Genomic DNA, 26,736 nt, shown 5'->3' with positions numbered 1-26,736 from the left:
GGAATGGATTTTGGGGAGCACCCCACGTTGTTTTTTCTTTATTTTTTGTCCAGGAATTCAATTTAATTGTGATTTGATTATTTTTTTCTTTAGAAATGTAATTTTGCTGCAGCATGTTCTATGCATACTACAGATGCACCACTTTACAGGCAGACTTAGGGGACCCCCGTCATGCACAAACAATGCCATTGTCACTACCCGTTAAAGCAGGTGTACATTGTATACCACCTGTCTAAACTGGTGACCATTGTTTGTTTTTGTTTCAGGGCCAATTCAGACAGGAACCAATTAACCTACCTAGTTGTCTCTGGGGCATGGTAGGAAATTGATACAAACACAGGGAGAACAAACAAACTTAATGCAGGTATGTCCTGGTTAAGATTCAAGCCAAAGCCCCTAGTTTCCTCTCCTTTTTTCTCTAAGGTGACAAATAATTTCTATTTAGAGAACATGATTGCAAGATAATTTACTAACATTGGTACAATGTATTTCCTTGTTTCACCATGACATCCCCTGTAAATAACTTACTGCATCCTGGGATGCACAAAATGTAGAACTGCAGAACTCTTTATAGCCTGATACGTAAAACCCCCAATCCATTTTAATGTTTTCAGTTTAGATGATTAAGTTGCAACTGGCCACCAAGTCAACTGTAGTAAACAGCCAACCAAAAATTTAGAATAAATTAACTAAATACAATTGAGGTGCATCAAAGCACAAGGTGTACACAAGTATCTCTCTACTCTCTCCTACCATCAGCATCTATGCACTTCAGCACAAATTATTGGCTCCTTGTGCTGCTTCTCCCTACTCTCCTCTAAACTCTGCTGTAGCAATTGTATATGCTTTATTGTTATTTTTATATTTGCTATTTTTACCGCCACAAAAGTAAAGTTATCGCTTTCCGCCCTTCATCAAATAACTCTACTTCCACCCCCAACATGCATGACATTTCATTTCATGATTATTACTAAAAACATTCTGATGTATGGTGTGTGGGGGGGGGGGGGGATTACAAAATGATCCACTTTAAGTACTAGTGACAGACTGCATCGCATATGTTGTTTTTATTTCTGTAGCCAAGACAAGCAGCAATTGGTGAACCAATAGCTGCAACAATAAATAAAAAGATTGAAACTATTTTTAACAAGAAATATGTTTATTCAGTCATTACAGGATGTAGGTTTCTAGAAGCAGAGAATAGAATGATAGAAGTATTTCCTTTAAAACTTTAGTTGGCAGCCTGGGTGCTGGCGATCCAGGAGTTGAAGTTGCAGACCTTGGTGTAGACCCCGGGGTAATTTCTCAGGGCACAGCCGTATCCCCAGGAGACAATACCCTGGAGCTGTCCATTACACACCACGGGACCACCAGAGTCACCCTGAAAAATAGAAAAATAATGTTTTAGAACTTTGGGTAAACAGTAAATTGTAAGTATTTAGATGTGGTGGCTGTGTTGGTTTTCATTTTTTCAGGCTTTATCTTTTTTTTCCACCTGATAATTCAGGGCATAACACACTTCCTGTCCCTGGGTGGCAAAATGCATTACCTCCAGTGTATCTATGGAAGGAGCCATCCTTGCCACAAAGTTATGTCTACCTTTGCTATTACAAGTGTGGTGATAGGATGCGTAGCCTGTGTTTTCTTCCAGTTGATCTTACAGAAAGTGACAAAGACACTGCATTTCTGGCAGGATCAACAGTTCATTTATGTATTTGCTAATAATATTCTTAGCCTGAAAAACTAAAACAAATGCAGCCACCACATCTAAGGACTAGGAAAGCTAAAAGATATTACATATTAGTTCTTTGGTTTAGTTATACTTTAAGACGAAATTTTTTGCCACATGGGCTTAATTTTGTTAGTTGTATTTCCATCTAATAATTAATAATAAATAATGCTAAACAAGATTTGTTTTACTATGCAGTTACTTGGGAAGAAATGTCTTTAATCTAGTGTCAAAACTTCTCCTAAACATTTGGACTAAAATTTATACATTGAATTTCATTTTTTTCATTTTAACTATTGTGAAAAAAATTTTTTTCCCAGTCTACGAAATCTACTACTTGTTTGAGATTACACATTTATTTGAACAGTACAACTTTATATACAAAATTAAATTAAGTTGTGGCAATTACCTGGCAGGAATCCTTGCCACCCTCCAGGTAGCCAATGCAGATCATGTTGCCGGTAATCTCTCCGGGGTAGGCATTGCTACACTGGGCAGCGGTCAGGATGGGGGCGTTCACACACTGCAGGAGGTTAGGCATGCTGGCTATAATTAAAACAAATGGCCGTTAGTAAAGTATTGACTGGAGACAGAATGAAAAAGAACAAAATGTGTTAAAAAAAAAGACAAGAATAGAATGGCAGCTAGACCAACCTCATGGGCTCTAGCTGGCATTTAGTCTTTGTGTTAGGGCTACCCAGCCTTGGTTGTACCATGTATTTCCATTTTGAATTTACATTATGTAACGTTGTTCTCTTGTAAAAACTCAATGAACTATTACTTGCTTTTTACATTTTTAGTCTGAGAAATATTAAACAATTCCAATTATTTATTATTATTTTTACTGTTTGCAGCCAGCAGGTGGGGCTTTTGTGGATATTCTGCAGCTCTTTACCACGGTGACTTGCAACTATGTTGTGAATAGTGTTGAGCGAACACGGACTGTATTATTCGTGTTCGTACCGAATAATTGGATTTTTTTTACCCGAACACGGACACGGACACTTTACTGTATGTTCGGGTAAAAATCCGTGTTCGGTCGTTTTATTTCCGGGTTTTGCATGCTTTGGCGCTCTTTTCATGGCGGGCTTTCAACAGCCAATCAACAATCGTTTAACTGGTGTGCCTTAAGCCATCCCAGCCATGCCTGCAAATGTCTTAGTAGCTGTGATTGGCCGTCTGAAGCATGTGACCAAGTCTTTATAAGTTCGAGGCAGCCGCCGCAGCAGCGTCATTCTGCTGCTTAGCTAAGGGACAGAGCACACATCAATGTGCTGGCTGCTGATTAGGGAAAGATAGGCAGGAAAAAACCATTTGTGTCCGGATAGAATTGAGGGACAGGTCGGAGTGTTTAGGCAGGGCGAGTTGTAGGCATTTTAGGGATAGAGTCTGCTGAATTATAGGGTCAGTGTCTTCTACAAACTACAATCGATATTGCTGTGTGGGGGGGTGGGGTGAATCTGCACTCAATCCTGATCTACGATCTCTTCTCAATCCTGTTAGGGACAGAGTCTGCTGAATTTTAGGGAAACTGTGTTCTACAAACTACAATCGATATTGCTGTGTGGTGTGGGATTGGAGATAGGCAGGTGTCAGTGATCCACATCCATTTTTCTGTGTGTGAGCTGCAGTGAACACAATCTTTTTGGGATGCAGTGAACACAATCTTTTTGGGCTGCAGTGAACACAATCTTTTTGGGCTGCAGTGAACACAATCTTTTTGGGCTGCAGTGAACACAATCTTTTTGGGGTGCAGTGAACAAAATCTTTTTGGGGTGCAGTGAACACAATCCTTTTTGGTGTGCAGTGAACACAATCTTTGTGGGGTGCAGTGAACAAAATCCTTTGTGGGGTGCAGTGAACACAATCTTTTTGGGGTGCAGTGAACAAAATCCTTTTTGGGGTGCAGTGAACAACATCCTTTTTGGGGTGCAGTGAACACAATCTTTTTGGGGTGCAGTGAACAAAATCCTTTGTGGGGTGCAGTGAACACAATCTTTTTGGGGTGCAGTGAACACAATCTTTTTGGGGTGGAGTGAACAACATCCTTTTTGGGGTGCAGTGAACAAAATCCTTTTTGGGGTGCAGTGAACAAAATCATTTTTGGGGTGCAGTGAACACAATCTTTTTGGGGTGCAGTGAACACAATCTTTGTGGGGTGCAGTGAACACAATCTTTTTGGGGTGGAGTGAACAACATCCTTTTTGGGGTGCAGTGAACAACATCCTTTTTGGGGTGCAGTGAACACAATCTTTTTGGGGTGCAGTGAACACAATCTTTGTGGGGTACAGTGAACAGAATCTTTGTGGGGTGCAGTGAACACAATCTTTGGGGGGTACAGTGAACACAATCTTTTTGGGGTGCAGTGAACACAATCTTTGTGGGGTGCAGTGAACACAATCTTTTTGGGGTGGAGTGAACAAAATCATTTTTGGGGTGCAGTGAACAACATCCTTTTTGGGGTGCAGTGATCAAAATCCTTTTTGGGGTGCAGTGAACACAATCTTTTTGGGGTGCAGTGAACAAAATCCTTTGTGGGGTGCAGTGAACAGAATCTTTGTGGGGTGCAGTGAACACAATCTTTGGGGGGGTACAGTGAACACAATCTTTTTGGGGTGCAGTGAACACAATCTTTGTGGGGTACAGTGAACAGAATCTTTGTGGGGTGCAGTGAACACAATCTTTGGGGGGTACAGTGAACACAATCTTTTTGGGGTGCAGTGAACACAATCTTTGGGGGGTACAGTGAACACAATCTTTTTGGGGTGCAGTGAACACAATCTTTGTGGGGTGCAGTGAACACAATCTTTGGGGGTGTACAGTGAACACAATCTTTTTGGGGTGCAGTGAACAACATCCTTTTAGGGTGCAGTGAACACAATCTTTGTGGGGTGCAGTGAACAACATCCTTTTAGGGTGCAGTGAACACAATCTTTGTGGGGTACAGTGAACACAATCTCATACTTCTGAAGATTTGAGGGTGCTGCCTGTTCCATACTCCCCCTACTCCTAGCCTTTTAGGGGTACAAACAATAGTAATTGGGGCCTAGTGTGGTTGTGTACGTGTGATATACATACACTTTTTTTGGATCATATTTTCTATTCCGCTATTTAATCAAAAACCTTTGGGGATCAGTTAAATTGGGGGATAGTCTGTGTTGGTACGTGTGAGAGAGATCCACCTTTCCAAGTTGTTGGGGTTCATCTCATACTTCTGAAGGTTTGAGGGTGCTGCCTGTTCCATACCCCCCCTACTCCTCATCTAGCCTTTTAGGGGTACAAACAATAGTAATTGGGGCCTAGTGTGGTTGTGTACGTGTGATATACATACACTTTTTTTGGATCATATTTTCTATTCCGCTATTTAATCAAAAACCTTTGGGGATCAGTTAAATTGGGGGATAGTCTGTGTTGGTACGTGTGAGAGAGATCCACCTTTCCAAGTTGTTGGGGTTCATCTCATACTTCTGAAGGTTTGAGGGTGCTGCCTGTTCCATACCCCCCCTACTCCTCATCTAGCCTTTTAGGGGTACAAACAATAGTAATTGGGGCCTAGTGTGGTTGTGTACGTGTGATATACATACATTGTTTTTGATCATATTTTCGATTCCGCTATTTAATCAAAAACCTTTGGGAATCAGTTAAATTGCGGGATAGTCTGTGTTGGTACGTGTGAGAGAGATCCACCTTTCCAAGTTTTTGGGGTTCATCTCATACTTCTGAAGATTTGAGGGTGCTGCCTGTTCCATACTCCTCCTACTCCTCATCCTGCCTTTAGGTGTACAAACAATAGTAATTGGGGCCTAGTGTGGTTGTGTACGTGTGAGATACATACACTTTTTTTGATCATATTTCCTATTCCGCTATTCAATAAAAACCTTTGGGGATCAATTAAATTGCGGGATAGTCTGTGTTGGTACGTGTGAGATCCACCTTTCCAAGTTTTTGGGGTTCATCTCATACTTCTGAAGATTTGAGGGTGCTGCCTGTTCCATACTCCCCCCTACTCCTCATCCAGCCTTTTAGGGGTACAAACAATAGTAATTGGTGCCTAGTGTGGTTGTGTACGTGTGATATACATACACTTTTTTTGATCATATTTCCTATTCCGCTATTCAATAAAAACCTTTGGGGATCAATTAAATTGTGGGATAGTCTGTGTTGGTACGTGTGAGATCCACCTTTGCAAGTTTTTGGGGTTCATCTCATACTTCTGAAGATTTGAGGGTGCTGCCTGTTCCAAATTCCTCCTACTCCTCATCCTGCCTTTAGGGGTACAAACAATAGTAATTGGGGCCTAGTGTGGTTGTGTACGTGTGAGATACATACACTTTTTTTGGATCATATTTTCTATTCCGCTATTTAATCAAAACCTTTGGGTATAAACAATTAAATTGCGTGATAGTCTGTGTCGGTACGTGTGAGATACACCTTTCCAATTTTTGGGGCGCATCTCATACTGCCGAGGATTTGAGGGTGCTTCAGTCTGCCTCCTGCCTGTTCCGAACTCCTCCTACTTCTCATCCTGCCTTTAGGGTAGAAAAAATTGTAATCGGGGCCTAGTTTGTGTTTGTACGTGTGAGATACACCGTTTTGTAAAATTTGTCCTATTCCGCTATTCAATATACACCCTGTTTGAGTGTAAAAAATTAAATTGCGGGATAGTCTGTACCGGTACATGTGAGATACACCTTTTTAAATTGGTTTGGCGCATCTTCTTCTACCGCCGAGGATTGCAGGGCGCTTCAGTTTGCCTCCTGTTCCCAACTCCTCCTACTCCTCTTCCTCATCCTGCCTTTAGGGTACAAAAAATTGTAATCGGGGCCTAGTTGGTGTTTGTACGTGTGAGATACACGGTTTTTTTATCCTTTTTCCTATTCTGCTATTCAATATACACCCTTTTGGGGTAAAAAACATTAAATTGCAGCATAGTTTGCATATTTGACTGTGAGATACACCCGTGCAATACTGTTGTTGTTTTGTTCCGCTATTCAATAAACACCTTTCTAGGGCAAGATCATAAATTACAGAAATATGAGGAGACCGTCAAATAGGTGCCGTGGCCTGGGTCGTGGTGCTGCTGGTAGAGCTCCTGTTGCAAGGAGAGGATGTGGTCGATCTGTGCCAGCTACACGCACAAGTGAAACATCTTCCACAAGTGTGAGTAGGCGACAGAACCTGCATCAGTATTTGGTAGGGCATCATGCTCCTCTAGACGTGATGAGGCCTGAAGAAGTACAGGCGATAGTAGATTGGGTTGCTGACAGTGCCTCCAGATCCTTCACATTGTCTCCCACCCAGTCTACTGCAGAAAGGTCAGAGTTGGCACCTGCAGTCAATGTTCAACCGTCTTTCACCACACCCCCTTGGAAATCAGGCAAGCAGTCTGAGCCCCAATCCATACAGCAGTCTCTTCTTCTTTTTGAGGACTCTGTCAGCAGGGTTTCCCAGGGCCATCCACCTAGCCCTGCCCCAGAAGTTGAAGAGATTGAGTGCAGCGATGCCCAACCACTGATTTCTCAAGATGAGTACATGCAAGGACCATCGCAGCACGTCTCCGATGATGACAAAACGCAGGTGCCAACTGCTGTGGCGTTCAGCATTGTGGAGACCGACAAGGAGGGCAGGGGTGAAGACTGGGTGAAAGATGATGTGGAGGACGATGAGGTCCTCGACCCCACATGGAATGAAGGTCATGCAGGTGACCTGAGTAGTTTGGAGGAAGAGGCGCTGGTCGCACAGAGCAACCAGCACAGCAGAAGAGGGAGCAGGGTGCAGAAGCGGAGCGGCCGTGCCCTAGACACTACGTCCGCTACTGCCCAACGCAGCAAGGGAATGAGCGCACCAAAGTCAGCTCAAAGGAGTTCTCTAGCATGGAAGTTCTTTAGAAAATGTGCTGATGACAGGACACGAGTGGTTTGCACCCTGTGCAATCAGAGCCTGAAGCGAGGCATAAACCTTCTCAACCTGAGCACAACCTGCATGATCAGGCATCTAAGTGCAAAGCACGAGCTGCAGTGGAGTAGACACCTTTAAACCCAAGAAACGTCTCTGGCTCATCCTGCTTCCTCTTCTGCTGCAGTCTGGGCCGCTCCAGCCACATCTGTAGTGATACCGGCACCTGCCACCCCGCAAACAGAGGATCTGTCAGCAACACCACCACCTGGGTCACCAACCATCTCCACAATGTCCCGTGGAAGCGTTCAGCTTTCCATCTCCCAAACACTTGAGAGGAAGAGGAAGTACCCCCCTACCCACCCGCGATCTCTGGCCCTAAATGCCAGCATTTCAAAATTCTTGGCCTTTGAAATGCTGTCATTCCGTCTGGTGGAGACGCACAGTTTTAAAAACCTTATGTCGGTGGCTGTCCCACAGTACATCGTGCCCAGCCGCCACTACTTTTCCAGGCAAGCCATCCCTTCCCTGCACAACCAAGTGGGGGAAAAAATCAGGTGTGCACTGCGCAACGCCATCTGTGCCAAGGTCCACCTAACTACCGATACGTGGACCAGTAAGCACGGTCAGGGGCGTTATTATCTCCCTAACGGCACACTGGGTAAATGCAGTGGCGGATGGGCCTGAGGCGGATAGCAATTTGGCGCATGTCCTTCCACCACCGAGGATTGCAGGGCACTTCAGTTTGCCTCCTGTTCCTAACTCCTCCTACTCCGCTTCCTCATCCTTTACCGCCTCCTCATCCGGACAGGGTAACACCTTCACCACCAACTTCAGCACGGCCAGGGGTAAACGACAGCAGGCAGTTTTACAACTTGCCTGTTTGGGGGACACACCACGCAGGAGTTGTGGAGGAGCATGGAACAGCAGACAAATGAGTGGTTGCTGCCAGCGAGCCTCAAGCCCGGCCTGGTGGTGTGCGATAACGGGCGAAATCTCATAGCACCTCTGGGCCTAGCCGGTTTGACGCACATCCCTTGCCTGGCGCATGTGCTGAACTTGGTGGTGCAGAGGTTCCTTAAAAACTACCCCGATGTGTCAGAGCTGCTGCAGAAAGTGCGGGCCGTTTGTGCGCACTTTCGGCGTTCTCACCCTGCTGCTGCTCGCCTGTCAGCGCTGCAGCGTAACTTCGGCCTTCCCGCTCACCGTCTCATATGTGACGTGCCCACAAGGTGGAACTCCACCTTGCACATGCTGGAAAGACTGTGCGAGCAGCAGCAGGCCATAGTGGAGTTTCAGCTGCAGCACGCACGCGTGAGTCGCTCTGCGGAACAGCACCACTTCACCACCAATAACTGGGCCTCCATGTGAGACCTGTGTGCCTTGTTGCGCTGTTTTGAGTACTCCACCAACATGGCCAGTGCCGATGACGCCGTTCTCAGCTTAACTATCCCACTTCTATGCCTCCTTGAAAAAACAATTCGGGCGATGATGGAAGAGGATGTGGCACAGGATGAGGAGGAGGAGGAGGAGGATGAGGAGGTAACATTTCCAAGGCTTTCAGGGCAGTCATTCGCAAGGGGCTCCGAGGGTGGGTTCCTGCACACACAAACGCCAGGGACACAATTGTCCAGCAGGGGCACAGTTCTGGAGGATGAGGAGGAGGAGCTAGAGGAGATGGAACCATGTTCACAGCAGGGTGGCACCCAGGCCAGCTCATGGCCATCACTGGTGCGTGGCTGGGGGGATACAGAGGACACGGACGATCCACCTCCCACAGAGGACAGCCTTTCGTTGCCTCTGGGCAGCCTGGCACACATGAGCGATTACATGCTGCAGTGTCTCCACAACGACCGCCGAGTTCCCCACATTCTAACTTGTGCTGATTACTGGGTGGCCACGCTGCTGGATCCCCGTTACAAGGACAACGTACCGTCCTTAATTCACTCACTGGAGCGCGATCGCAAGATGCGCGAGTACAAGCGCACGCTGGTAGACGCGATGCTGCTGGCATTCCCACCTGACAGCGGGGCCACAGTGGAAGCACAAGGCAGAGGAGGAGGAGGAGGAGGAGGAGGAAGAGGTCGCCAACGCAACCAGGGCACCGCCAGCACCTCAGAAGGCAGGGTTAGCATGGCCGAAATGTGGAAAAGCTTTGTCAGCACGCCACAACAAACAGCAGCACCAGCAGCTCAGATGGAACGTCTTAGCAGGAGGCAGCATTTTACCAACATGGTGGAGCAGTATGTGTGCACACGCCAACATGTAGTGAATGAGGGGTCTGCCCCCTTCAACTTCTGGGTCTCCAAATTGGGCACATGGCCTGAGCTTGCCCTTTACGCCTTGGAGGTGCTGGCGTGCCCTGCAGCCAGTGTATTATCTGAACGTGTATTTAGCACGGCTGGGGGCGTTATAACAGATAAGCGCAGCCGCCTGTCCAGAGACAATGTGGACAAGCTCACGTTCATTAAAATGAACCAGGCATCCCTCCTTTGCCAAGGACACAATGACGGCACATTGTTTCTGATTGGAATCCATTATTTGCCAGCAATGAAAAAGAAGAAGAGGTAGAGTTGCTATAGAGGAAGAGATACTTTACCAACAAAAAATCTGAACAACCTATGTAAGTTAAAAAACAAGGTATGGCCCATTTTTGCATTACTTTTGGTACCGTCCTTGTATTTCATCTGTGCTTTTATCAGTTTAAGTTAATTTCAGGTTTAAAATATAGATGTTACCAAAAATTGGTTCCAAACAAATCCAGAATGCCTGACAAACTCAGATGACAATTATTTTAATGTAAATAGATGTATTTAATGAATGTATGTGAATAGATCTGGTTAGCCTAAATTTGTGAATAGTCTTCTTAGTTGTTTGTATTAAGCCTTATCTGAACACAGCTGTACAGCTTGTGTGAATTCCCCAACCGGTTTAAGTCATCATACCTCCCAAGTATCAGAACTCACACATGCTCATTGCTGAATTTTGTTTGCATTAGTGGCATAATCTACATACAGAAATAGAAAGTTAGATGTGGCGGTGCTGAAATGTCTTTTTGGAACTTGGAAGGACAGTCGGTTAAAGTAGGCAACCTGCAGAAATTACTGTAGCATGTTCATGGTCTCAGAACCTCAACTATATCTTGTCCACAGTTTAAAGAATATGTAAACCAAACATTTCAAATTTCTGATATATGCCTACTGTACCATGTACTTGTATGAAAAAGTATCCTGTTCTGTTTGTATTGCTTCCTTTGTGTGAGATCCCTGGTGTTCCTGCCAGTCCCTCTGCTTTTCTAATAAATAAAAACTGGCCACACTATGCAGGAGAACATACCATGGTCAGTTCTCTAGCTATGGTGGGAACTCAGCCTGCTCTCCTTCAATGATCAGACTTGCCCTGACCCCCCTGCACTGACTTTTACTGAGAAGATCAGCACTTCTGTTCTCCTTCCCTGGCTTCTATGCAGCTCATAACAGAGGAAATATGATCACTTGAGAAAAATCCACATCCACTGGTTATCTACTATAGCATGTCTACAGTTTTAATCATCTACTGTAGCATGTTCACAGTCTAAGACCATTAACTATAATATGTTCACAGTTCAAGACCACCTTCTACAACATGTCTGCTGTCTCTGACCATCTACTGCAACATGTCCATTGCCTCAGACCATCTTCTATACACTGTCCACAGCGATGAGCCATCTACTGTAGCATTTCCATCTTTTCTCACCATCTTCTGTAGCATGTCTGCATATTCTGACCATCTACTGTAGCATATCCATGGTCTCCGACCAAGTTCTGTACGTTGTCCACAGTGCTGGGCCATCTGCTGTAGCATTTCCTCAGTCTCAAACCATGATCTGTAACATGCCTACAGTCTCTGACTATACACTGTAACATGTCCATGATCTCTGATCATCTGCTGGCAGCAGCCTCCAACTTTTTTAGCACCAGGGACTGTTTTTTTGCAGCAGCCAGTTTTTCTAGGGACAGGGGGGGAGGGGGTGTTATTGGCAATGGGAAGTTCACAGAGTCATCCCTTGGCACTCCTTTACATCAAAATACCCCTTTACAGCACAGTACCCCCTTTATATCAGTGTCTGCAGTCCTCCCTTTACATCACAGTTCCCTCTTTAAAGCAGTCCCACAGTGTCCTCAGTTCCCCTTTACCTCACAGCCCCCCTTTACATTACAGTGTCCCATTACAGTGCAGTCCTCTTCACACCACAACCCCAATTTACATTACAGACAATCCCCTTTACATCACAGTGCCCTTTATAGTGCAGTCCTCTTTACATTAACGTAACAAGGACTACACTGTAAAGAGGGTCTGTGATGGGAAGGGGACTGCACTGTATTGTAAAGGGGGGTTGTGATGTGATGGATGCACTGTAAAGGGTCACCTTAATGATTACAGTGCCCCTTTACAATGCAGCCCCCTTTATATCACAGTGCCCCTTTACATTATAATGCCTCTAGCAATCACAGGCCTCCATCGCAGTGCCCCTTGCAGTTATGCCCCTCCCTTTCTCTCTAATGTCAAAGTGCCCCCTTTTACTCACTGCCTCCCCTGCACAGTCCTGCCTTTAGCAGCGCAGAGGCAGTATTCAGCCTGTGTGTCCTTTCCAGGGTTTCCCACATTGCCAATGATGTCATACCATTAGAAGGGCAGAATGCGGGAGGAGCTGGAGATGTGGACGGAGGGAAGGAGCTGCCCAACTTATCATGTTAACAAATGGGTAATTACCTGCTTGTTAAGATGAAAGTCTCCCACTCTTTGTGCAGATCTTCAGCTCTTTCCGCCCCCTGCCGATAGGATGACATTGTCGGCAGGACGGAGAGTCAGGAGACACACAAGCATGGCCGCACAGCAGGAGTTGAACGGTGACTGCGGTCTGTGATACTGCCGTCCGGACTGCGGTCACCGCTCATCTTCTGTCCACAGTCTCTGACCATCTCATGTAGCAGACTGGGGACTGAGAACAGCCCTAGTATCAAAAATGATGACCTGCTGGAGGGAGGGGATAGGTGGGTCTGGAAAACTGCATAGGCAGAGATCGGGTGGTAAACTGCTTTACTTCTGTGAAATGCAGTGGCGGGACACATTCTTCCCCTCCCTCCCATTCCTGTGTTCAGAGGTCTTCACTAACCCAATTGTCCTTATTAGGACTACAAGCTTGATTATTAGCCCATAGCCAATCACCCCCTGGTTGCCTTCTTTGCTGTGTTCTTCTTTTTCTCCATAAATCCTATCCGCACCTTTTTAAAAGCTTTGGCACCAAGAATGACGTGGATTAAATCTCTTCTCCTCCAAACATAAAGAGTGCCCCCATTGTCCTCTGTGATTACCTTAAGGTGAATAACTCCACATAAAGTTCCTTATATGAACCCCTTATGTATTTATACATGGTGTTCGTATCCCCCTTAATCTCCTCTTCTCAAGAGAGAATAAATTCAGTTCATCTAATTTCTCCTCGTAGCTGAGCTCCTCCATGCCTCTTATCAGTTTGGTTGCTCTTCTTTGCACTTTCTCCAGTTCCCCAATAGTTTTTTTTAAAAATGGTGCCCAACACTGAACTGCATATTCCAGATGAGGTCTTACTAATGATTTGTACAGGGGCAAAATAATATCTCTCTCTCTGGAGTCCATACCTCTCCTAATACAAGAAAGGATTTTGCTCACTTTGGAAACGGCAGCTTGGCATCAAAGCTTATAATCTGAAAGAACACCCAGATCCTTCTCCACCATGGATTCTCCCAGTTGTACTCCCCCTAATATGTATGATGGTGTCATCTGCAAAGACTGAAATTGTACTTTTAATCCCAGACCCTATATCATTTATAAAGATATTAAAAAGTAAGGTTCCCAGCCCTGAACTTTGTGGTACACCACTGATAAGCTTAGACCATTCAGACTCCTCTCTGAATACAGTCTTTTAGCCAGTTTTCTATCCATTTAACTACAAATTGATATTTCCAAGCCTGCAGACCTTACTCATGAGCCGTGTGTGGGGAACTGTGTCAAACGCTTTTGCAGAATTCAGGTATACTACGTCTACAGCCACCCCTCTGTCTAAGATTTTGCTCACCACCTCATAAATAGAAATCAGATTTGTCTAATACCTTCTGTCTCTCATGAAGCCATGCTGTCTGTTGCATAACATGTTTTTTTTTTTCCAGCAAAACATCATCTATGTGGTCTTTTATTAAACTCTCCAGTATGTTCCCAATGACAGAAGTTAAACTAACAGGTCTGTAGTTACTTGTTAAAGACTTTGATCCCTTTTTAAATATAGGCACAACTTGGCCCTATGCCAATCCAGTAGCACTATGCCAGTCCTTAAAGAGTTTCTAAAAATTAGAAATAATTGCTTTTAAATGACAGAGCTCAATTCTTGTAGGATCCGTGGGTGGATGCCATCTGGGTGAGGTGCTTTATCCACCTTTATTCTGTCTAAATATTTCTGGACCATATCAATTTTGAACCATTGTGGATCATTTGGGGCTGTGTCAATATAGTCCCCATTATGGACATGAGCTCCCCCATGCTCCTTTGTATACACAGAGCTGAAGAAGGTTTTTTAATACATTTGCCTTCTCTTTGTCCCCAGTCACCCACTCCAGATTATTTTGTAAAGGGCCTACATGCTCAGACCTGACCTTTTAGTTATTAATATATTGGAAGTATTTCTTTAGGTTTCTCTTACTCTCTCTTTCAATTTGTCGATCGTTTGAAATTGTTGTGGTCCTGATTTCCTTTTTACATATTCTGTCATATTCTTTGTAACATTTAAATTAATTAAATTAAAATTGTATATCTTGTACTTGCTGTTGTTGCACTCTGGTTAGACCTAAACTGCATTTTGTTGCCTTGTATTTGTACATGTGTAATGACAATAAAGTTGAATTTAATCTAATCTAATCTAATCTAATCTAATACACACAACAATATTTTTGACACAATATTTGTACAGAATTTGCAATGTAGGACTACATCATGTATGCCTAACAAAGGATAAGACGTGTCCTATTAACCATACAATACAAACAAACATATAAATGAAAAAAAAGAGGGGGGGAAGGAGAGGTTGACCAGCAGGGTACATGAAGCCCATTATCTAATTAAGAAAATGATTGCACATTTTCCCTTTGTCATTCCTAATTCCCTCTTCCAATCCTATTGAGCAATGTTGCGATGTATTCTAGGGAATAAGCAACAGTACAGATTCTAATAGGAGCGCTAACGGTGCAGGATCTTGAAGTAGAAGAGAGAGATAGAGAAAAGAAAGGAAAGGAGTCAGGAAAGAACGAGAGGGGGAAAGAGAAAGAAAGAGAGAGAAAGAAAAAAAAAAGAAGGAGGGGGAAGAAAGGGGGGATAGAACTGGGGGGGAGGGGGTAATGGAAGGGGAAGATGGGGAGAGGGATGGACAGAAGGAAGGGTCGTGAATGAGTAACATAAGGGGAATATCTAAAAGGTATGGCCAGGTCGAGGAATATTACCACTTCTCCTTAATTTCCTCGGCTTCTCCATATAGAACAAATATGTGTTACAGACATTACCTGGGGTTATCACTCGGAATAACCTAGCGATCATTGGTGTTGAAACGATCAGAGTTCTTAAAGTGGATCCAGCTTGCCCATATGTTCATGAATTTTGGTAGTCACTGCTGTGTTATATGAATAAGCTCTTCTATTTCTTCTATTTTGGAGAGCCTGGCGAACCATTCTCTAAGCTTTGGAGCACGTTCAGATCAACAGTGTATTGGAATACAAAGTTTATCCACAATCACCATGTGCATGGCCAGAGATTTATGATAATCCTTTTGGGTAAGCATGTGTGGTGCAATAGATACTGCGCTTGGGAATACTCCAATGGTAGCGTGGTCACATGAGTGATCACCTCATGAACTTCTTTCCAAAAGGGCTGGAGGGCCTCGCATCCCCACCAAATGTGGAGCATCATGCCCTCGGCCTTCCCACATCTCTAGAAGGTGCTTGGGATCGAATGGGAGAATTTATGTATCCAGGAGGGAGTCCTATACCAGCGGGTCTCAAATTGGTAAGAATTCTCCTGAATGACTATGTTAAGGGATCCCTTATGGGTATATTCATGAATTTTGATCCAGTCATCAGCCACCAAAGGGATCTGAAGTTTCCTTTCCCATGCCAGCTGTGCCGGTTCTGGTTTGTCATGGGGGCTCCCAGCGAGCAAGGAGTAAATATAGGAAATGAGATGTCTTTGCGGAGTAGAACGTGTGCACAGGGATTCAAATGGCATAAGTTGCCTTGTCCAAGTTGGCATCCTGGACAACAGCAAGTGAGTCAATTGTCTATATGTCCAGAATGGGAAGTGGTTAGTAAGGGACATGGAGATTAAGTTCTCATACGTGCGAGGGATTCCTTTTGAAAAAAAACGAATATGCTCAAACTTGCCAAGAGGATCATTCCTGGCGTAAGAATGAGGTTGAATTCCCTGGAGGGAAATCAGGGTTTCCCCATAAAGTGGTGAGTGGTCCCGGGACTGAGGAAAATGTAGGGGATTTTACCGCCTTCTTAAAGGCCATTAAAGATGGCTGGATAAGGGGGTGCGTCAAGATTTCCGAGGCCAGTGTTGTTGGGCTATCCATGGTAAATCTCCTATTGAGTGCCGTGTGAATAATTTTTCTATGGGCACCCATAGCTTCCCAGTCCCATGAACATTCCAGACCAATTCCACCTTCGTGGCGTAAAGCCCACTTGTTCTAGCCAGATGAGATTAGCCAGAAGTGGTAGCGACCTATTGGCTAGCATTTTAGCATACAATTCAATATCCACATTAAGGAGGGATATAGGTCTGTAGTTTGTAACCTGTGTCAGATCTTTACCGTCCTTTGGTAAAACCGTTATGTGGGCTTCCAGCATGTGGCCTGTAGACGTCTGGGGGTTGGCAAGGGCATTAAAAGTATAAGGGTCATATTTTGTTTAATGTTTGCAACAATTTTTCCTTAGTTTGCAATTGATCAAAATCTGTGTATTGCAAAAGAAACAATGATCTACAAGAACTTCAATTCTGTGCCAGTAATGCAGTAATGCTCTGGCCCAAATTGTTTATTTAAAGGATGTTACAAACTAAGGTCCCTAGCTCACATAAATACATACACTAGGGGAGGGTGACCACATGTCCCGAATTGCCCAGGACTGTCCCACATTTGCTGGTCTGTCCTGGGTTCCAGGCACCTTCATTCTGGAACAATACAGTGTCCCGGAATAAAACTGGCACAGCCACCCTGCACAGTGCATTCTGCACCCTGACTGGGCAAAGTGTTGCTCAATCTGGGCTCAGTAAAAGCTGGCTAACAGGCTGCTTGTTCAGGCAAGGTTCTGAAATGGATTTTGAGGGGGACCCCCACGCCGTTTTTTTCTATATTTTTTGCAGGCAGTTGCAACTGCGAGTCAATTTATATGTAATTCGACTCGTTTTTTTTTTTTTTTTTCTTTAGAAATTACATTTTTACTGCAGCATGTTCTATGCATACTACAGATGCAACACTTTACAGGCAGACTTAGGGGACCCCCTATTATGTGCAAACTATGCCGCTGTTACTAAAATGACTTGATTAAAGCAGGTGCACATTGTATACCACCTGTCTAAACTGGTTACCACTGTTTGCTTTTGTGTTTCCAAAAACTGGCCAAAAAAGGTTTAAAAAATCATCTTTTTTGGGGAGGGGAGGAGGGTGGGTGTCCCTGAATGGCAGTTTGGAAATGTGGTCACCATATACTAGGGCCAATTTAGACAGGAGCCAATTAACCTACCTACTTGTCTCCAGAGCATGGTAGGAAACTGATACAAACACAGAGAGAACATATAAGCTTCATGCAGGTATGTCCTGGTTAAGATTCAAGCCGAGGCCCCTAGTTTCTTCTCCTATTTTCTCTAAGGTAACAAGCAATTCCTACTTAGAGAACATGATTGTAAGCTAATCTACTATAACAAACATTGGTACAATTGCTGCATTTCCTTGTTTCACCATGACATCCCCTCTAAATACCTTACTGCAACCTGGAATGTACAAAATGTAGAACTGCAAAGCTCTTTATAGCCTTATACGTAAAACCCCCAATCCATTTTAATGTTATCAGTAGGGATGATCGAACGGTTCGGGTCCACCATCGGTTCGGCCCGAACATTGGGTGTTCGAGGTTCGGCCGAATTTAGAACTTTTTGCCCAAATAGTTCGGAATTCGGCAACCAGAACCGCCCAAAATGCAATGCTTCAGGAAATGGGCTTTAAAAGCCCGTGATTGGACCAGAACCATTAGCAAAAGCCAATTGAGGGGGCAGGAGAATGCTAGGAATGTGATTGGAGTGACTAGGGGGTCCCTAGACCAATCATTAGTGAATACGCCCCCCCAGTATATAAGATCGCCCCCGCCATATTCCTAGCATTGTTATACTGGACATGGAAGAGAGTGGAAGCAGTTCTGTTAATTTTATTTTAAAAGTGTCATTTAGCTATTTTTAGTGTGAGGAAAGGGATATCTAGTGTAGTTAGAGTGCTCCTTTACACTTAAGTTAGCTTCAAAAATTCAGTTTCTGTAGGGAAAGTGTTAAGTGTCAGGGGACCGTAGTGTAGTGTAGGGTTAACTGGCAGTGACTGCTATGGCAGGGTGACAAAACCCTTCCATAGCAGGGTGACCGCTATAGAGAAATGATCATTTCTCTGAATAGCTTCGGAACTGGAATATGGCTTCTCACCAGCCAAGCATTTTTTATGCTGCAGGGGCTGCCACTGCCAGTGCTTTTTTGAGGACATGTTTGATGTCAGACATGACATCTGAACATGTGTATAGGGGGTATATATAGACATATATGTCTGAATATATACCCCTAGACATATATAGGTGTGATAGTAGCAGAAATAAATGCTTGCGCTAATGAAATCATTTACAGTAATATATTTCTGCTACTATCACACCTATATATGTCTAGGGGTATATATTCAGACATATATGTCTATATATACCCCCTATACACATGTTCAGATGTTTTGCCTGCCTCAAAAGAACCCAAAAAAATGCCAAAAAAACACTAGCGTCAAAAAAAAATGCCCAGGTGTGTTTTTGCTGGCATTTTTTGGGGGGTTTTGGAGGCAGGCAAAACATCAGAACTTGTGCACAGTACCACTATACCCAAGTTCAGATGTTTTTCCTGACTGCAAAGATCCCAAAAAAATGCCTTCTATTAAACCGGCAAGGTGTTACAGGAGCGGAGCCAACCCCCTGTCAGAAAGTTTTCTAATACAAACAATCCTTTTTTTTCTGGTTCTGGACATGCTACAGAGCTGAAACTTCACAGGTACACCTTTTAGACCCCCAGACACAAAACACACAAAAAAGTTCTTAAAAACTGTCATTTTTGATAAAAAAGTCAATTATTGAAAAAAATAAAAAAAAAAAAAAAAGAGAGAGATTTTTTGATTTTTACTTTGGATTTCAGATCTGGGGGGGTCTAAAAAGTGTACATGTGAAGTTTCAGCTCTGTAGCATGTCCAGAACCAGAAAAAAAAAGATTGTTTGTATTAGAAAGATTTCTGACAGGGGGTTGGCTCCGCTCCTGTAACACCTTGCCGGTTTAATAGAAGGCATTTTTTTGGGTTCTTTGCAGTCAGGAAAAACATCTGAACTTGTGTATAGTTGTACTGTGCACAAGTTCTGATGTTTTGCCTGCCTCCAAAAACCCCCAAAAAATGCCAGCAAAAACACACCTGGGCATTTTTTTTTTTGACGCTAGCGTTTTTTTGGCATTTTTTGGGGTTCTTTTGAGGCAGGCAAAACATCTGAACTTGTGTATAGTGGTGTATATACACACATCCATAAATTTATATACACACCTAGACATATATAGGTGTGATAGTAGCAGAAATATATGCTTGCGCTAATGAAATCATTTACAGTAATATATTTCTGCTACTATCACACCTATATATGTCTAGGTGTGTATATAAATATATGTATGTGTGTATATATACCACTATACACAAGTTCAGATGTTTTGCCTGCCTCAAAAGAACCCCAAAAAATGCCAAAAAAAACGCTAGCGTCAAAAAAAGAAAATGCCCAGGTGTGTTTTTGCTGGCATTTTTTGGGGGTTTTTGGAGGCAGGCAAAACATCAGAACTTGTGCACAGTACCACTATACACAAGTTCAGATGTTTTTCCTGACTGCAAAGATCCCAACAAAATGCCTTCTATTAAACCGGCAAGGTGTTATTAAACCGGCAAGGTGTTACAGGAGCGGAGCCAACCCCCTGTCAGAAAGTTTTCTAATACAAACAATCTTTTTTTTTCTGGTTCTGGACATGCTACAGAGCTGAAACTTCACATGTACACTTTTTAGACCCCCCAGATCTGAAATCCAAAGTAAAAATCAAAAAATCTCTCTTTTTTTTTAATTTTTTCAATAATTGGCTTTTTTTATCAAAAATGACAATTTTTAAGAACTTTTTTGTGTGATTTTGTGTCTGGGGGGTCTAAAAGGTGTACCTGTGAAGTTTCAGCTCTGTAGCATGTCCAGAACCAGAAAAAAAGATCATATAGGTGTTAAAGTTAAAGGAGGGTCCCGACCCACATCCCTGTTCTACTGAAAAATTATCTTTTTTTTTTTCATGGTTCTGGACATGCTACAGAGCTGAAACTTCACATGCACACCTTTTAGACCCCCAGATACTAAATCCAAAGTAAAAATCAAAAAATCTCTCTTTTTTTTTTTTCAATAATTGGCTTTTTTATCAAAAATGACAATTTTTAAGAACTTTTTTTTGTGTGATTAATAGTTAATGGGGCATGACCCAGAACCCTAGGCACTTTTTAGAGGCATTTATTGGGTTTTAGGGCTTAAAAATTGTGTTTTTTGATTACCGAAGTTCGGGTCCCATTGATTTCAATGGGGTTCTGAAATCCGAACCGAACTTTTGGAAAATTCAGATGTTCTGGTCGAACCAAACTTTTCAAAAGTTCGATCATCCTTAGTTATCAGTTTAGAGGATTAAGTTGCAACTGAACACCAAGTCAACTGTAGTAAACACCCAACCAAAAATGTAGATTCAATTAACTAAATACATTTGAGGTGCATCAAAGCAAACGGTGTACAAAAGTCTCTCTCTACTCTCTCCTACCATCAGCATCAATACACTTCGGCACAACTTATTGGCTCCTTGTGCTGCTTCTTCCTACTCGCCTCTAAACCCTGCTGTAGCAATTGTATATGCCTTATCATTATTTTTATATTTGCTATTTTAATCCCCACGAAAGTAAAGTTACCCTTTAAAGCTACTGCTATCTGCCCTTCACCAAATAACTCTACTTCCACCTCAAACATGCATGACATTTCTTTTCATGATTATTACTAAAAACGTTCTGCTGTATGGTGCATACAAGACAAAACAAATTAGCCCCGGGACTTTGAATGAGGTGAATACATGTGGCCAATGAATGTATAATAAAACATAAATTCCAGATAGTATATGGGTGGAGTAAATATGTTTCCTTCCATATCCATCATCCATCCCCCATTTGACCTCCTGTGGGTCTTCCTTCGTGCGGCCCCTTCAGACTTATCCTACTGCCACCAGATAGAAACGCTGCTATTGGATTCCAGCTCAGCCGATTTGTATGGAGTCTCCAAATATCTGCTAAACTTGAGTTATTATTTTGGTTTGCATTCTAAATTGATGTTTTATCCTTTAGCCATGCTTTTTATGCATCCACTCCTGAAGAAGTGAGCGACAGCTCACGAAACGCGTCAAGACTAAAGATGCATTGTACTATCATGTATATACAACTGTTATCCCATTATTATGTATCATATATTGCAGTATTACCAATTGGTTTGGCATGTTTGTATATGTATTTTATGCATTATGATGATCATTTTTCTACTCCAATAAACTGGAATATATGTTTTATTATACATTCATTGGCCACATGTGTTCACCTCATTCAAAGTCCCGGGGCTAATTTGTTTTGTCTTGTATGTATATATTGGGATGGAGGTGTGTCACAGGTGGCACCAGACCATTTTTTATTATTTATTTTTTCTGATATATGGTGGGGATTTTAAAAAATGATCCACTTTTGGTGCTAGTGACAGACTGCATTGCATATGTTGTTTTTGTTGTAGCCCATATTTCTGTAGCCAAGACATGCAGCAATTGAGAAGGAATAGTTGAAGTAATAAATAAAATGAACAAAACTATTTCTATTTTTTAACAAGAAATATGTTTATTCAGTCGTTACAGGATGTAGGTTTGAAGTCTGAGCCTAGCACACCATTTCATGTATTCTAGAAGCAGAGAATAGAATGATCTAAATAAGGTATTTCCTTTGAAAGTTTAGTTGGCAGCCTGGGTGCTGGCGATCCAGGAGTTGAAGTTGCAGACCTTGGTGTAGACACCGGGGTAGTTTCTCAGGGCACAGCCGTATCCCCAGGAGACAATACCCTGGAGCTGTCCATTACACACCACGGGGCCACCAGAGTCACCCTGAAAAATAGAAAAGGCATTTTTTAGAACTTTGGGTAAACTGTAAATTATAAGTATTTAGATGTGGTGGCTGCGTTGGTTTTAATTTTTTCAAGCTTTATCTTTTTTTTCACCTGGTAATCCAGAGCATGACACACTTCCTGTCCCTGGGTGGCAAAATGCATTACCTCTAGTGTATCTATGGAAGGAGCCATGGTAGCCCCCAAGGCATGTCTACCTTTGCTATTACAAAATGTTGTGATAGGATTCGTACCCTGTGTTTGCTTCCAATAATCTCACAGGAAGTGACAAGGACACTGCATTTCTTGTAGGATCAATAAATAATTTCTGTACTTGCTAAAAATTTTGTTAGCCCTAAAAAAAGAAAACAAATGCAGACACCACTTCTAAGGACTGGCAAGCTAAAATATATTACATATTAGTTTTTTAAACATTTTTTGCCTCATTGGCTTACTTTTGTTATTTGCATTTGCAACTAATAACTAATCATAAATATTGCTAAACAAGATCTCTTTTACTATGCAGTTACTTGGGAAGAAATGTCTTTAATCTACTTTCAAAACTTCTCCTGAACATAGGACTATAATTTATACATAGAAATACATTTTTTTGTACTTTTAAACAAATATGAAAAAACAATTTTCCCAGTCTACGAAATCTACTACTTGTTTGAGATGACACATTTATTTGAGCAGTACTACTTTATATACAAAATTAAATTAAGTTGTGGCAATTACCTGGCAGGAATCCTTGCCACCCTCCAGATAGCCAATGCAGATCATGTTGCCGGTAATCTCTCCGGGGTAGGCATTGCTACACTGGGCAGCGGTCAGGATGGGGGCGTTCACACACTGCAGGAGGTTAGGCATGCTGGCTACAATTAATAAACAAATGGCAGTTAATAAAATTTTGGCTGGAGACAGAACAAGAAAGAACAAAATGTGTTTAAAAAAAAGACAAGCATGGAATGGCAGCTAGGCAAGCCTCACGGGTTCTAGCTGGCACTCATTCTTTGTGTTGTACCTTGGTTGTAACATGTATTTCAGTTTTGTTTTTATATTATGTAATGTTGTTCTCTTGTAAAAACTCAATAAACTATTACTGAACCAGAAGAGTAAAAAAAAAAAAAAAAAAAAAACTTCCTTAAAACATTTTTAGAAAGAGAAATATTAAAAAAAAATACAATTATTTATTATTTTTACTATTTGCAACCAGCAGGTGGTGCTTTTGTGGATATTCTGCAGATCTTTACCATGGTGACTTGCAACTATGTTGCGAATAACTTATACAGCCTATGTTTTAAATAGCTCTAAATATTAGAAGATGGTATTACACAAACACAGCTGATCCACCATCCCACCCCTCTTCCAGTTATAGAGGCCGGTCTGTATTTTCAGTTCAAAAGAAGCAGTCAACATTAAGGTGTAGTTACAGTAAATACGTTTAGAGTTGTGGGGGGTTTAAAACATTTTTCAAGTTTTATTTCTGCCTGTGTCCTCGCTGAAGACATTAATTTGTATTTATTTTACTTTATTTGTCCTGATGACCATTGTCAACGGGACTGAAAATGACAGCAAATCCAAAATTGTGGGGAGTTTTAAAAACATTTCAAAATGTATTTCTTTCTTTTTTTTGTTTTTTACTTTAGTATTTTTTTTGTTTTTCTTTAGCAAAGTCTAAATAAACTTGCCCCTTCCCAGCTCATGAAGGATCCAGTGCTCATTTTCTATTCTAGGGGATGAGATAATACAGAGTAATATTTATCCCACCCCGGGACATCCTGCTGTATGGTCCTATTCCCTCCGGTTCCGCAACATGGGGGGGTACATCTTCCAGCAGCCACCCTGATGACATGGCCACTGGTCATTATGGTGGTCCTACATTGTACGTGATGAAATCAGCAAGAGGGGCAGTGACCAGACCAGTTCGAGAAATAGCAAGAAAAGGGGCTTTAGAAGACTGGTCAACATAACCATAACCTCAGGGAAGAAGATTGCATAATTCTGGATTTAGTTAAACATTACTTTGTGTCATCCCAACCCCTTGACAAAACAAACACTAGATCCTTATTTGCTGGAGGGATGGAGACATGCATAATAATTCTTAACTGCCCAGAGTTAGGATTTATGGGATTTGTTCCTCAATGGAATAATATTGCCTACATTTTCTAATTTTGGCAAATTTACCTTAGGAGCTTAACCTCATTTATTTTCAGTTATAGATGATGTTACAGTTATGTTGACTTACTTCCACTGCTAAGGGTATCGCTGGAGGGATGGAGACATGCATAATAATTCTTAACTGCCCAGATTTAGGATTTATGGGATTTGTTTCTCAAAGGAGTAATATTGCCTACATTTTCTAATTTTGTCAAATTTACCCGAGGAGCTTGACCTCATTTATTATCAATAATAGATGATGTTACAGTTATGTTGACTTACTTCCACTGCTAAGGGTATTGCCCCATCCGGAGATCACACAATTGGTGCCGGCGCCTGCACAGCCACTGGGCAGAGACACGGCCCTGACGTAGGAGTTGAGGGTGGCGGGAGAGGCCAGCTTGACCAACATGATGTCATTGTCCAGGGTTCTGGAGTTGTAGCTTCCATGTCTGATGACCTTGGCAGAGTTGATGAACTGCTCGGTGCCCTCAGAGACAGCAATGTTGTGCTCTCCGAGTCTGACCTGCATGCTCCTGTATAGAGACAAATTCAATGAAATCAGTATACATTTGCATCTTAAACAAAGGAATAGGAACCAGTTAATTTGTTTCAAACTGAACAGCAGTGTAGGTTTGCTTAATATGGAGCATGTATCGCTAGTGGTAGGTACAGGAGGGAAGTACAGTCATTGTGGATACTGAGAACATTTAATTGGTATAGAGCAGGGAAGGAATAGTCTTTTTATTGGGGAGATGTATCCTCACTTTCGTCCAAGACAGGAAGTGGTATAAAATTACTTTCAATGGACACACAAACAAAAATACATTCTAGTATGACCCATTCTAAATCGACCCCATATCACATGCACAAGAAGTGAAGAAAAACACTCCATAGTCGGTCACAGGAATAAATAACACTTGGTAGCATTTTTAACTTATCCCCAATCTATTCAAAATATTACAAAATAGCTGGGGAAAGGGTTTAAAAATAAAGTAACCATTACAGCTGAAACGTTGGTATGGTGATTTTTACATAGTTTCATTGGTCTAGCTTAATTATTGTTAGGAGCCCTATATTTTTTACAATAACGGTTATCTATGTATATCTGATTTGGATATTACACAGGCGCTATAGATTAGCAAGGGATTAGGAGCACCAAACAATTTGTGTTTAATTTGATTGCACTTTATAAATAAGTTCTTCACTAATAAGGGCATTACCAAGGGATCTCCTGCCAACCCACCCACTGACCAACAAACCATCCATTTAACCAACATGCCACTTTGTTGGTCAATCAGCTAGTAAAAGCTCTGAATAATAAATACTACCTTTTACAATGCCTATTCCAATAAAAAGTGCTGTCATAAAAAGTGCACTTACGCCTTGTAGCAGTGAGCAGCGGAGACCACCCACAGGGAGTTGAGGAGGGATCCACCACAGAAGTGATATCCGGAGTTAAGAGATACCTGCCAGGGCTGAGAGTAGGCTCCACAGGTGTATCCTCCGACAATCTTGTCATCGTCCAAGGCAGCTGTAAAACACAACATGTACTGATTACATATAGAGAGCCTACACAAAGGGATATATTAAGTCTAAGTGAAAAAAAACATAGCATTTAAAAAAGTGAATAAACATACAATATACATATACCTTATATATAGATATGTGTGTATATATATATATATATATATATATATATATGTGTGTGTGTGTACTCACCAGCTGCCCCGAGGAGCACACAGATCAAAAGGAGTTTCATGGTGTCGATTTTACCAGTGAGCAATTTGTTGCTAGTAATGTAGGTATTTATATGTTTTCCCAGGACTCCCCCCCATTCCCCCCACATGTGCACTGGCCAGCTGTGTCAATAAGAAATGTTCAGGTTAATATATACACATTTTTATCAGTGTTTTTTTACACTATCAGTAACCTCCACCATCGGCAATTTTAGTAATTTTTTAAATCTTGGTAATTCAGTAATTTTTCAAACTATTCAATTTCACTTCTTTAAAGGCCAACAGATCAAATTGTTTTATAATGACAAGAACGTCTTATTAATAAAGATGGTTACCACTTTTACAGATTAAGGTATTAAGCAATGTTTGACCCATTCTGGGTGTACTGCTCTAAGGCTATGCTATTACCTGGGGAACACATCTATAATAACCTATAAAAATCACTTAAAATCATCTTTCAATAACTTTTAAAAGTAAGTAGACTTCATTTGAAGAAGATCAAGTAGGACAATCTGTATTATCCAAAGCAATGAATCTTTGTTTCACTTTTTTAGAACTCATTAGATGATAACATTAAGGATCTTCTTGAAAATAATTATAGCCAGAACCATCGAAAGCATGCATCTTGATTAGGGTTGAGCGAACACGGACTGTATTATTGGTGTTCGTACCAAATAATTGGATTTTT

General features: G+C 42.1%; 1 protein-coding gene across 1 annotated transcript; it reads right to left on the bottom strand.

Moving 5' to 3' along the window:
- Positions 1-22,000: 22,000 nt before the first annotated feature.
- Positions 22,001-26,071, bottom strand: LOC309563173 (trypsin-like; the record flags this gene model as incomplete). Its single annotated transcript, XM_082267507.1, has 5 exons — positions 22,001-22,150; positions 22,888-23,024; positions 24,592-24,845; positions 25,693-25,843; positions 26,032-26,071. The coding sequence occupies 5 exons, from the start codon at positions 26,069-26,071 to the stop codon at positions 22,001-22,003; spliced, it is 732 nt and encodes a 243-aa protein (XP_082123633.1).
- Positions 26,072-26,736: the final 665 nt, after the last annotated feature.

This window comes from Pelophylax lessonae, assembly GCF_965119305.1.
Source record: "Pelophylax lessonae genome assembly, chromosome: 9".
Classification (NCBI taxonomy): Eukaryota; Metazoa; Chordata; class Amphibia; order Anura; family Ranidae; genus Pelophylax; species Pelophylax lessonae.
Note: the sequence above shows the minus strand (reverse complement) of the source record. Positions and strands in the feature narration are given on the sequence as shown.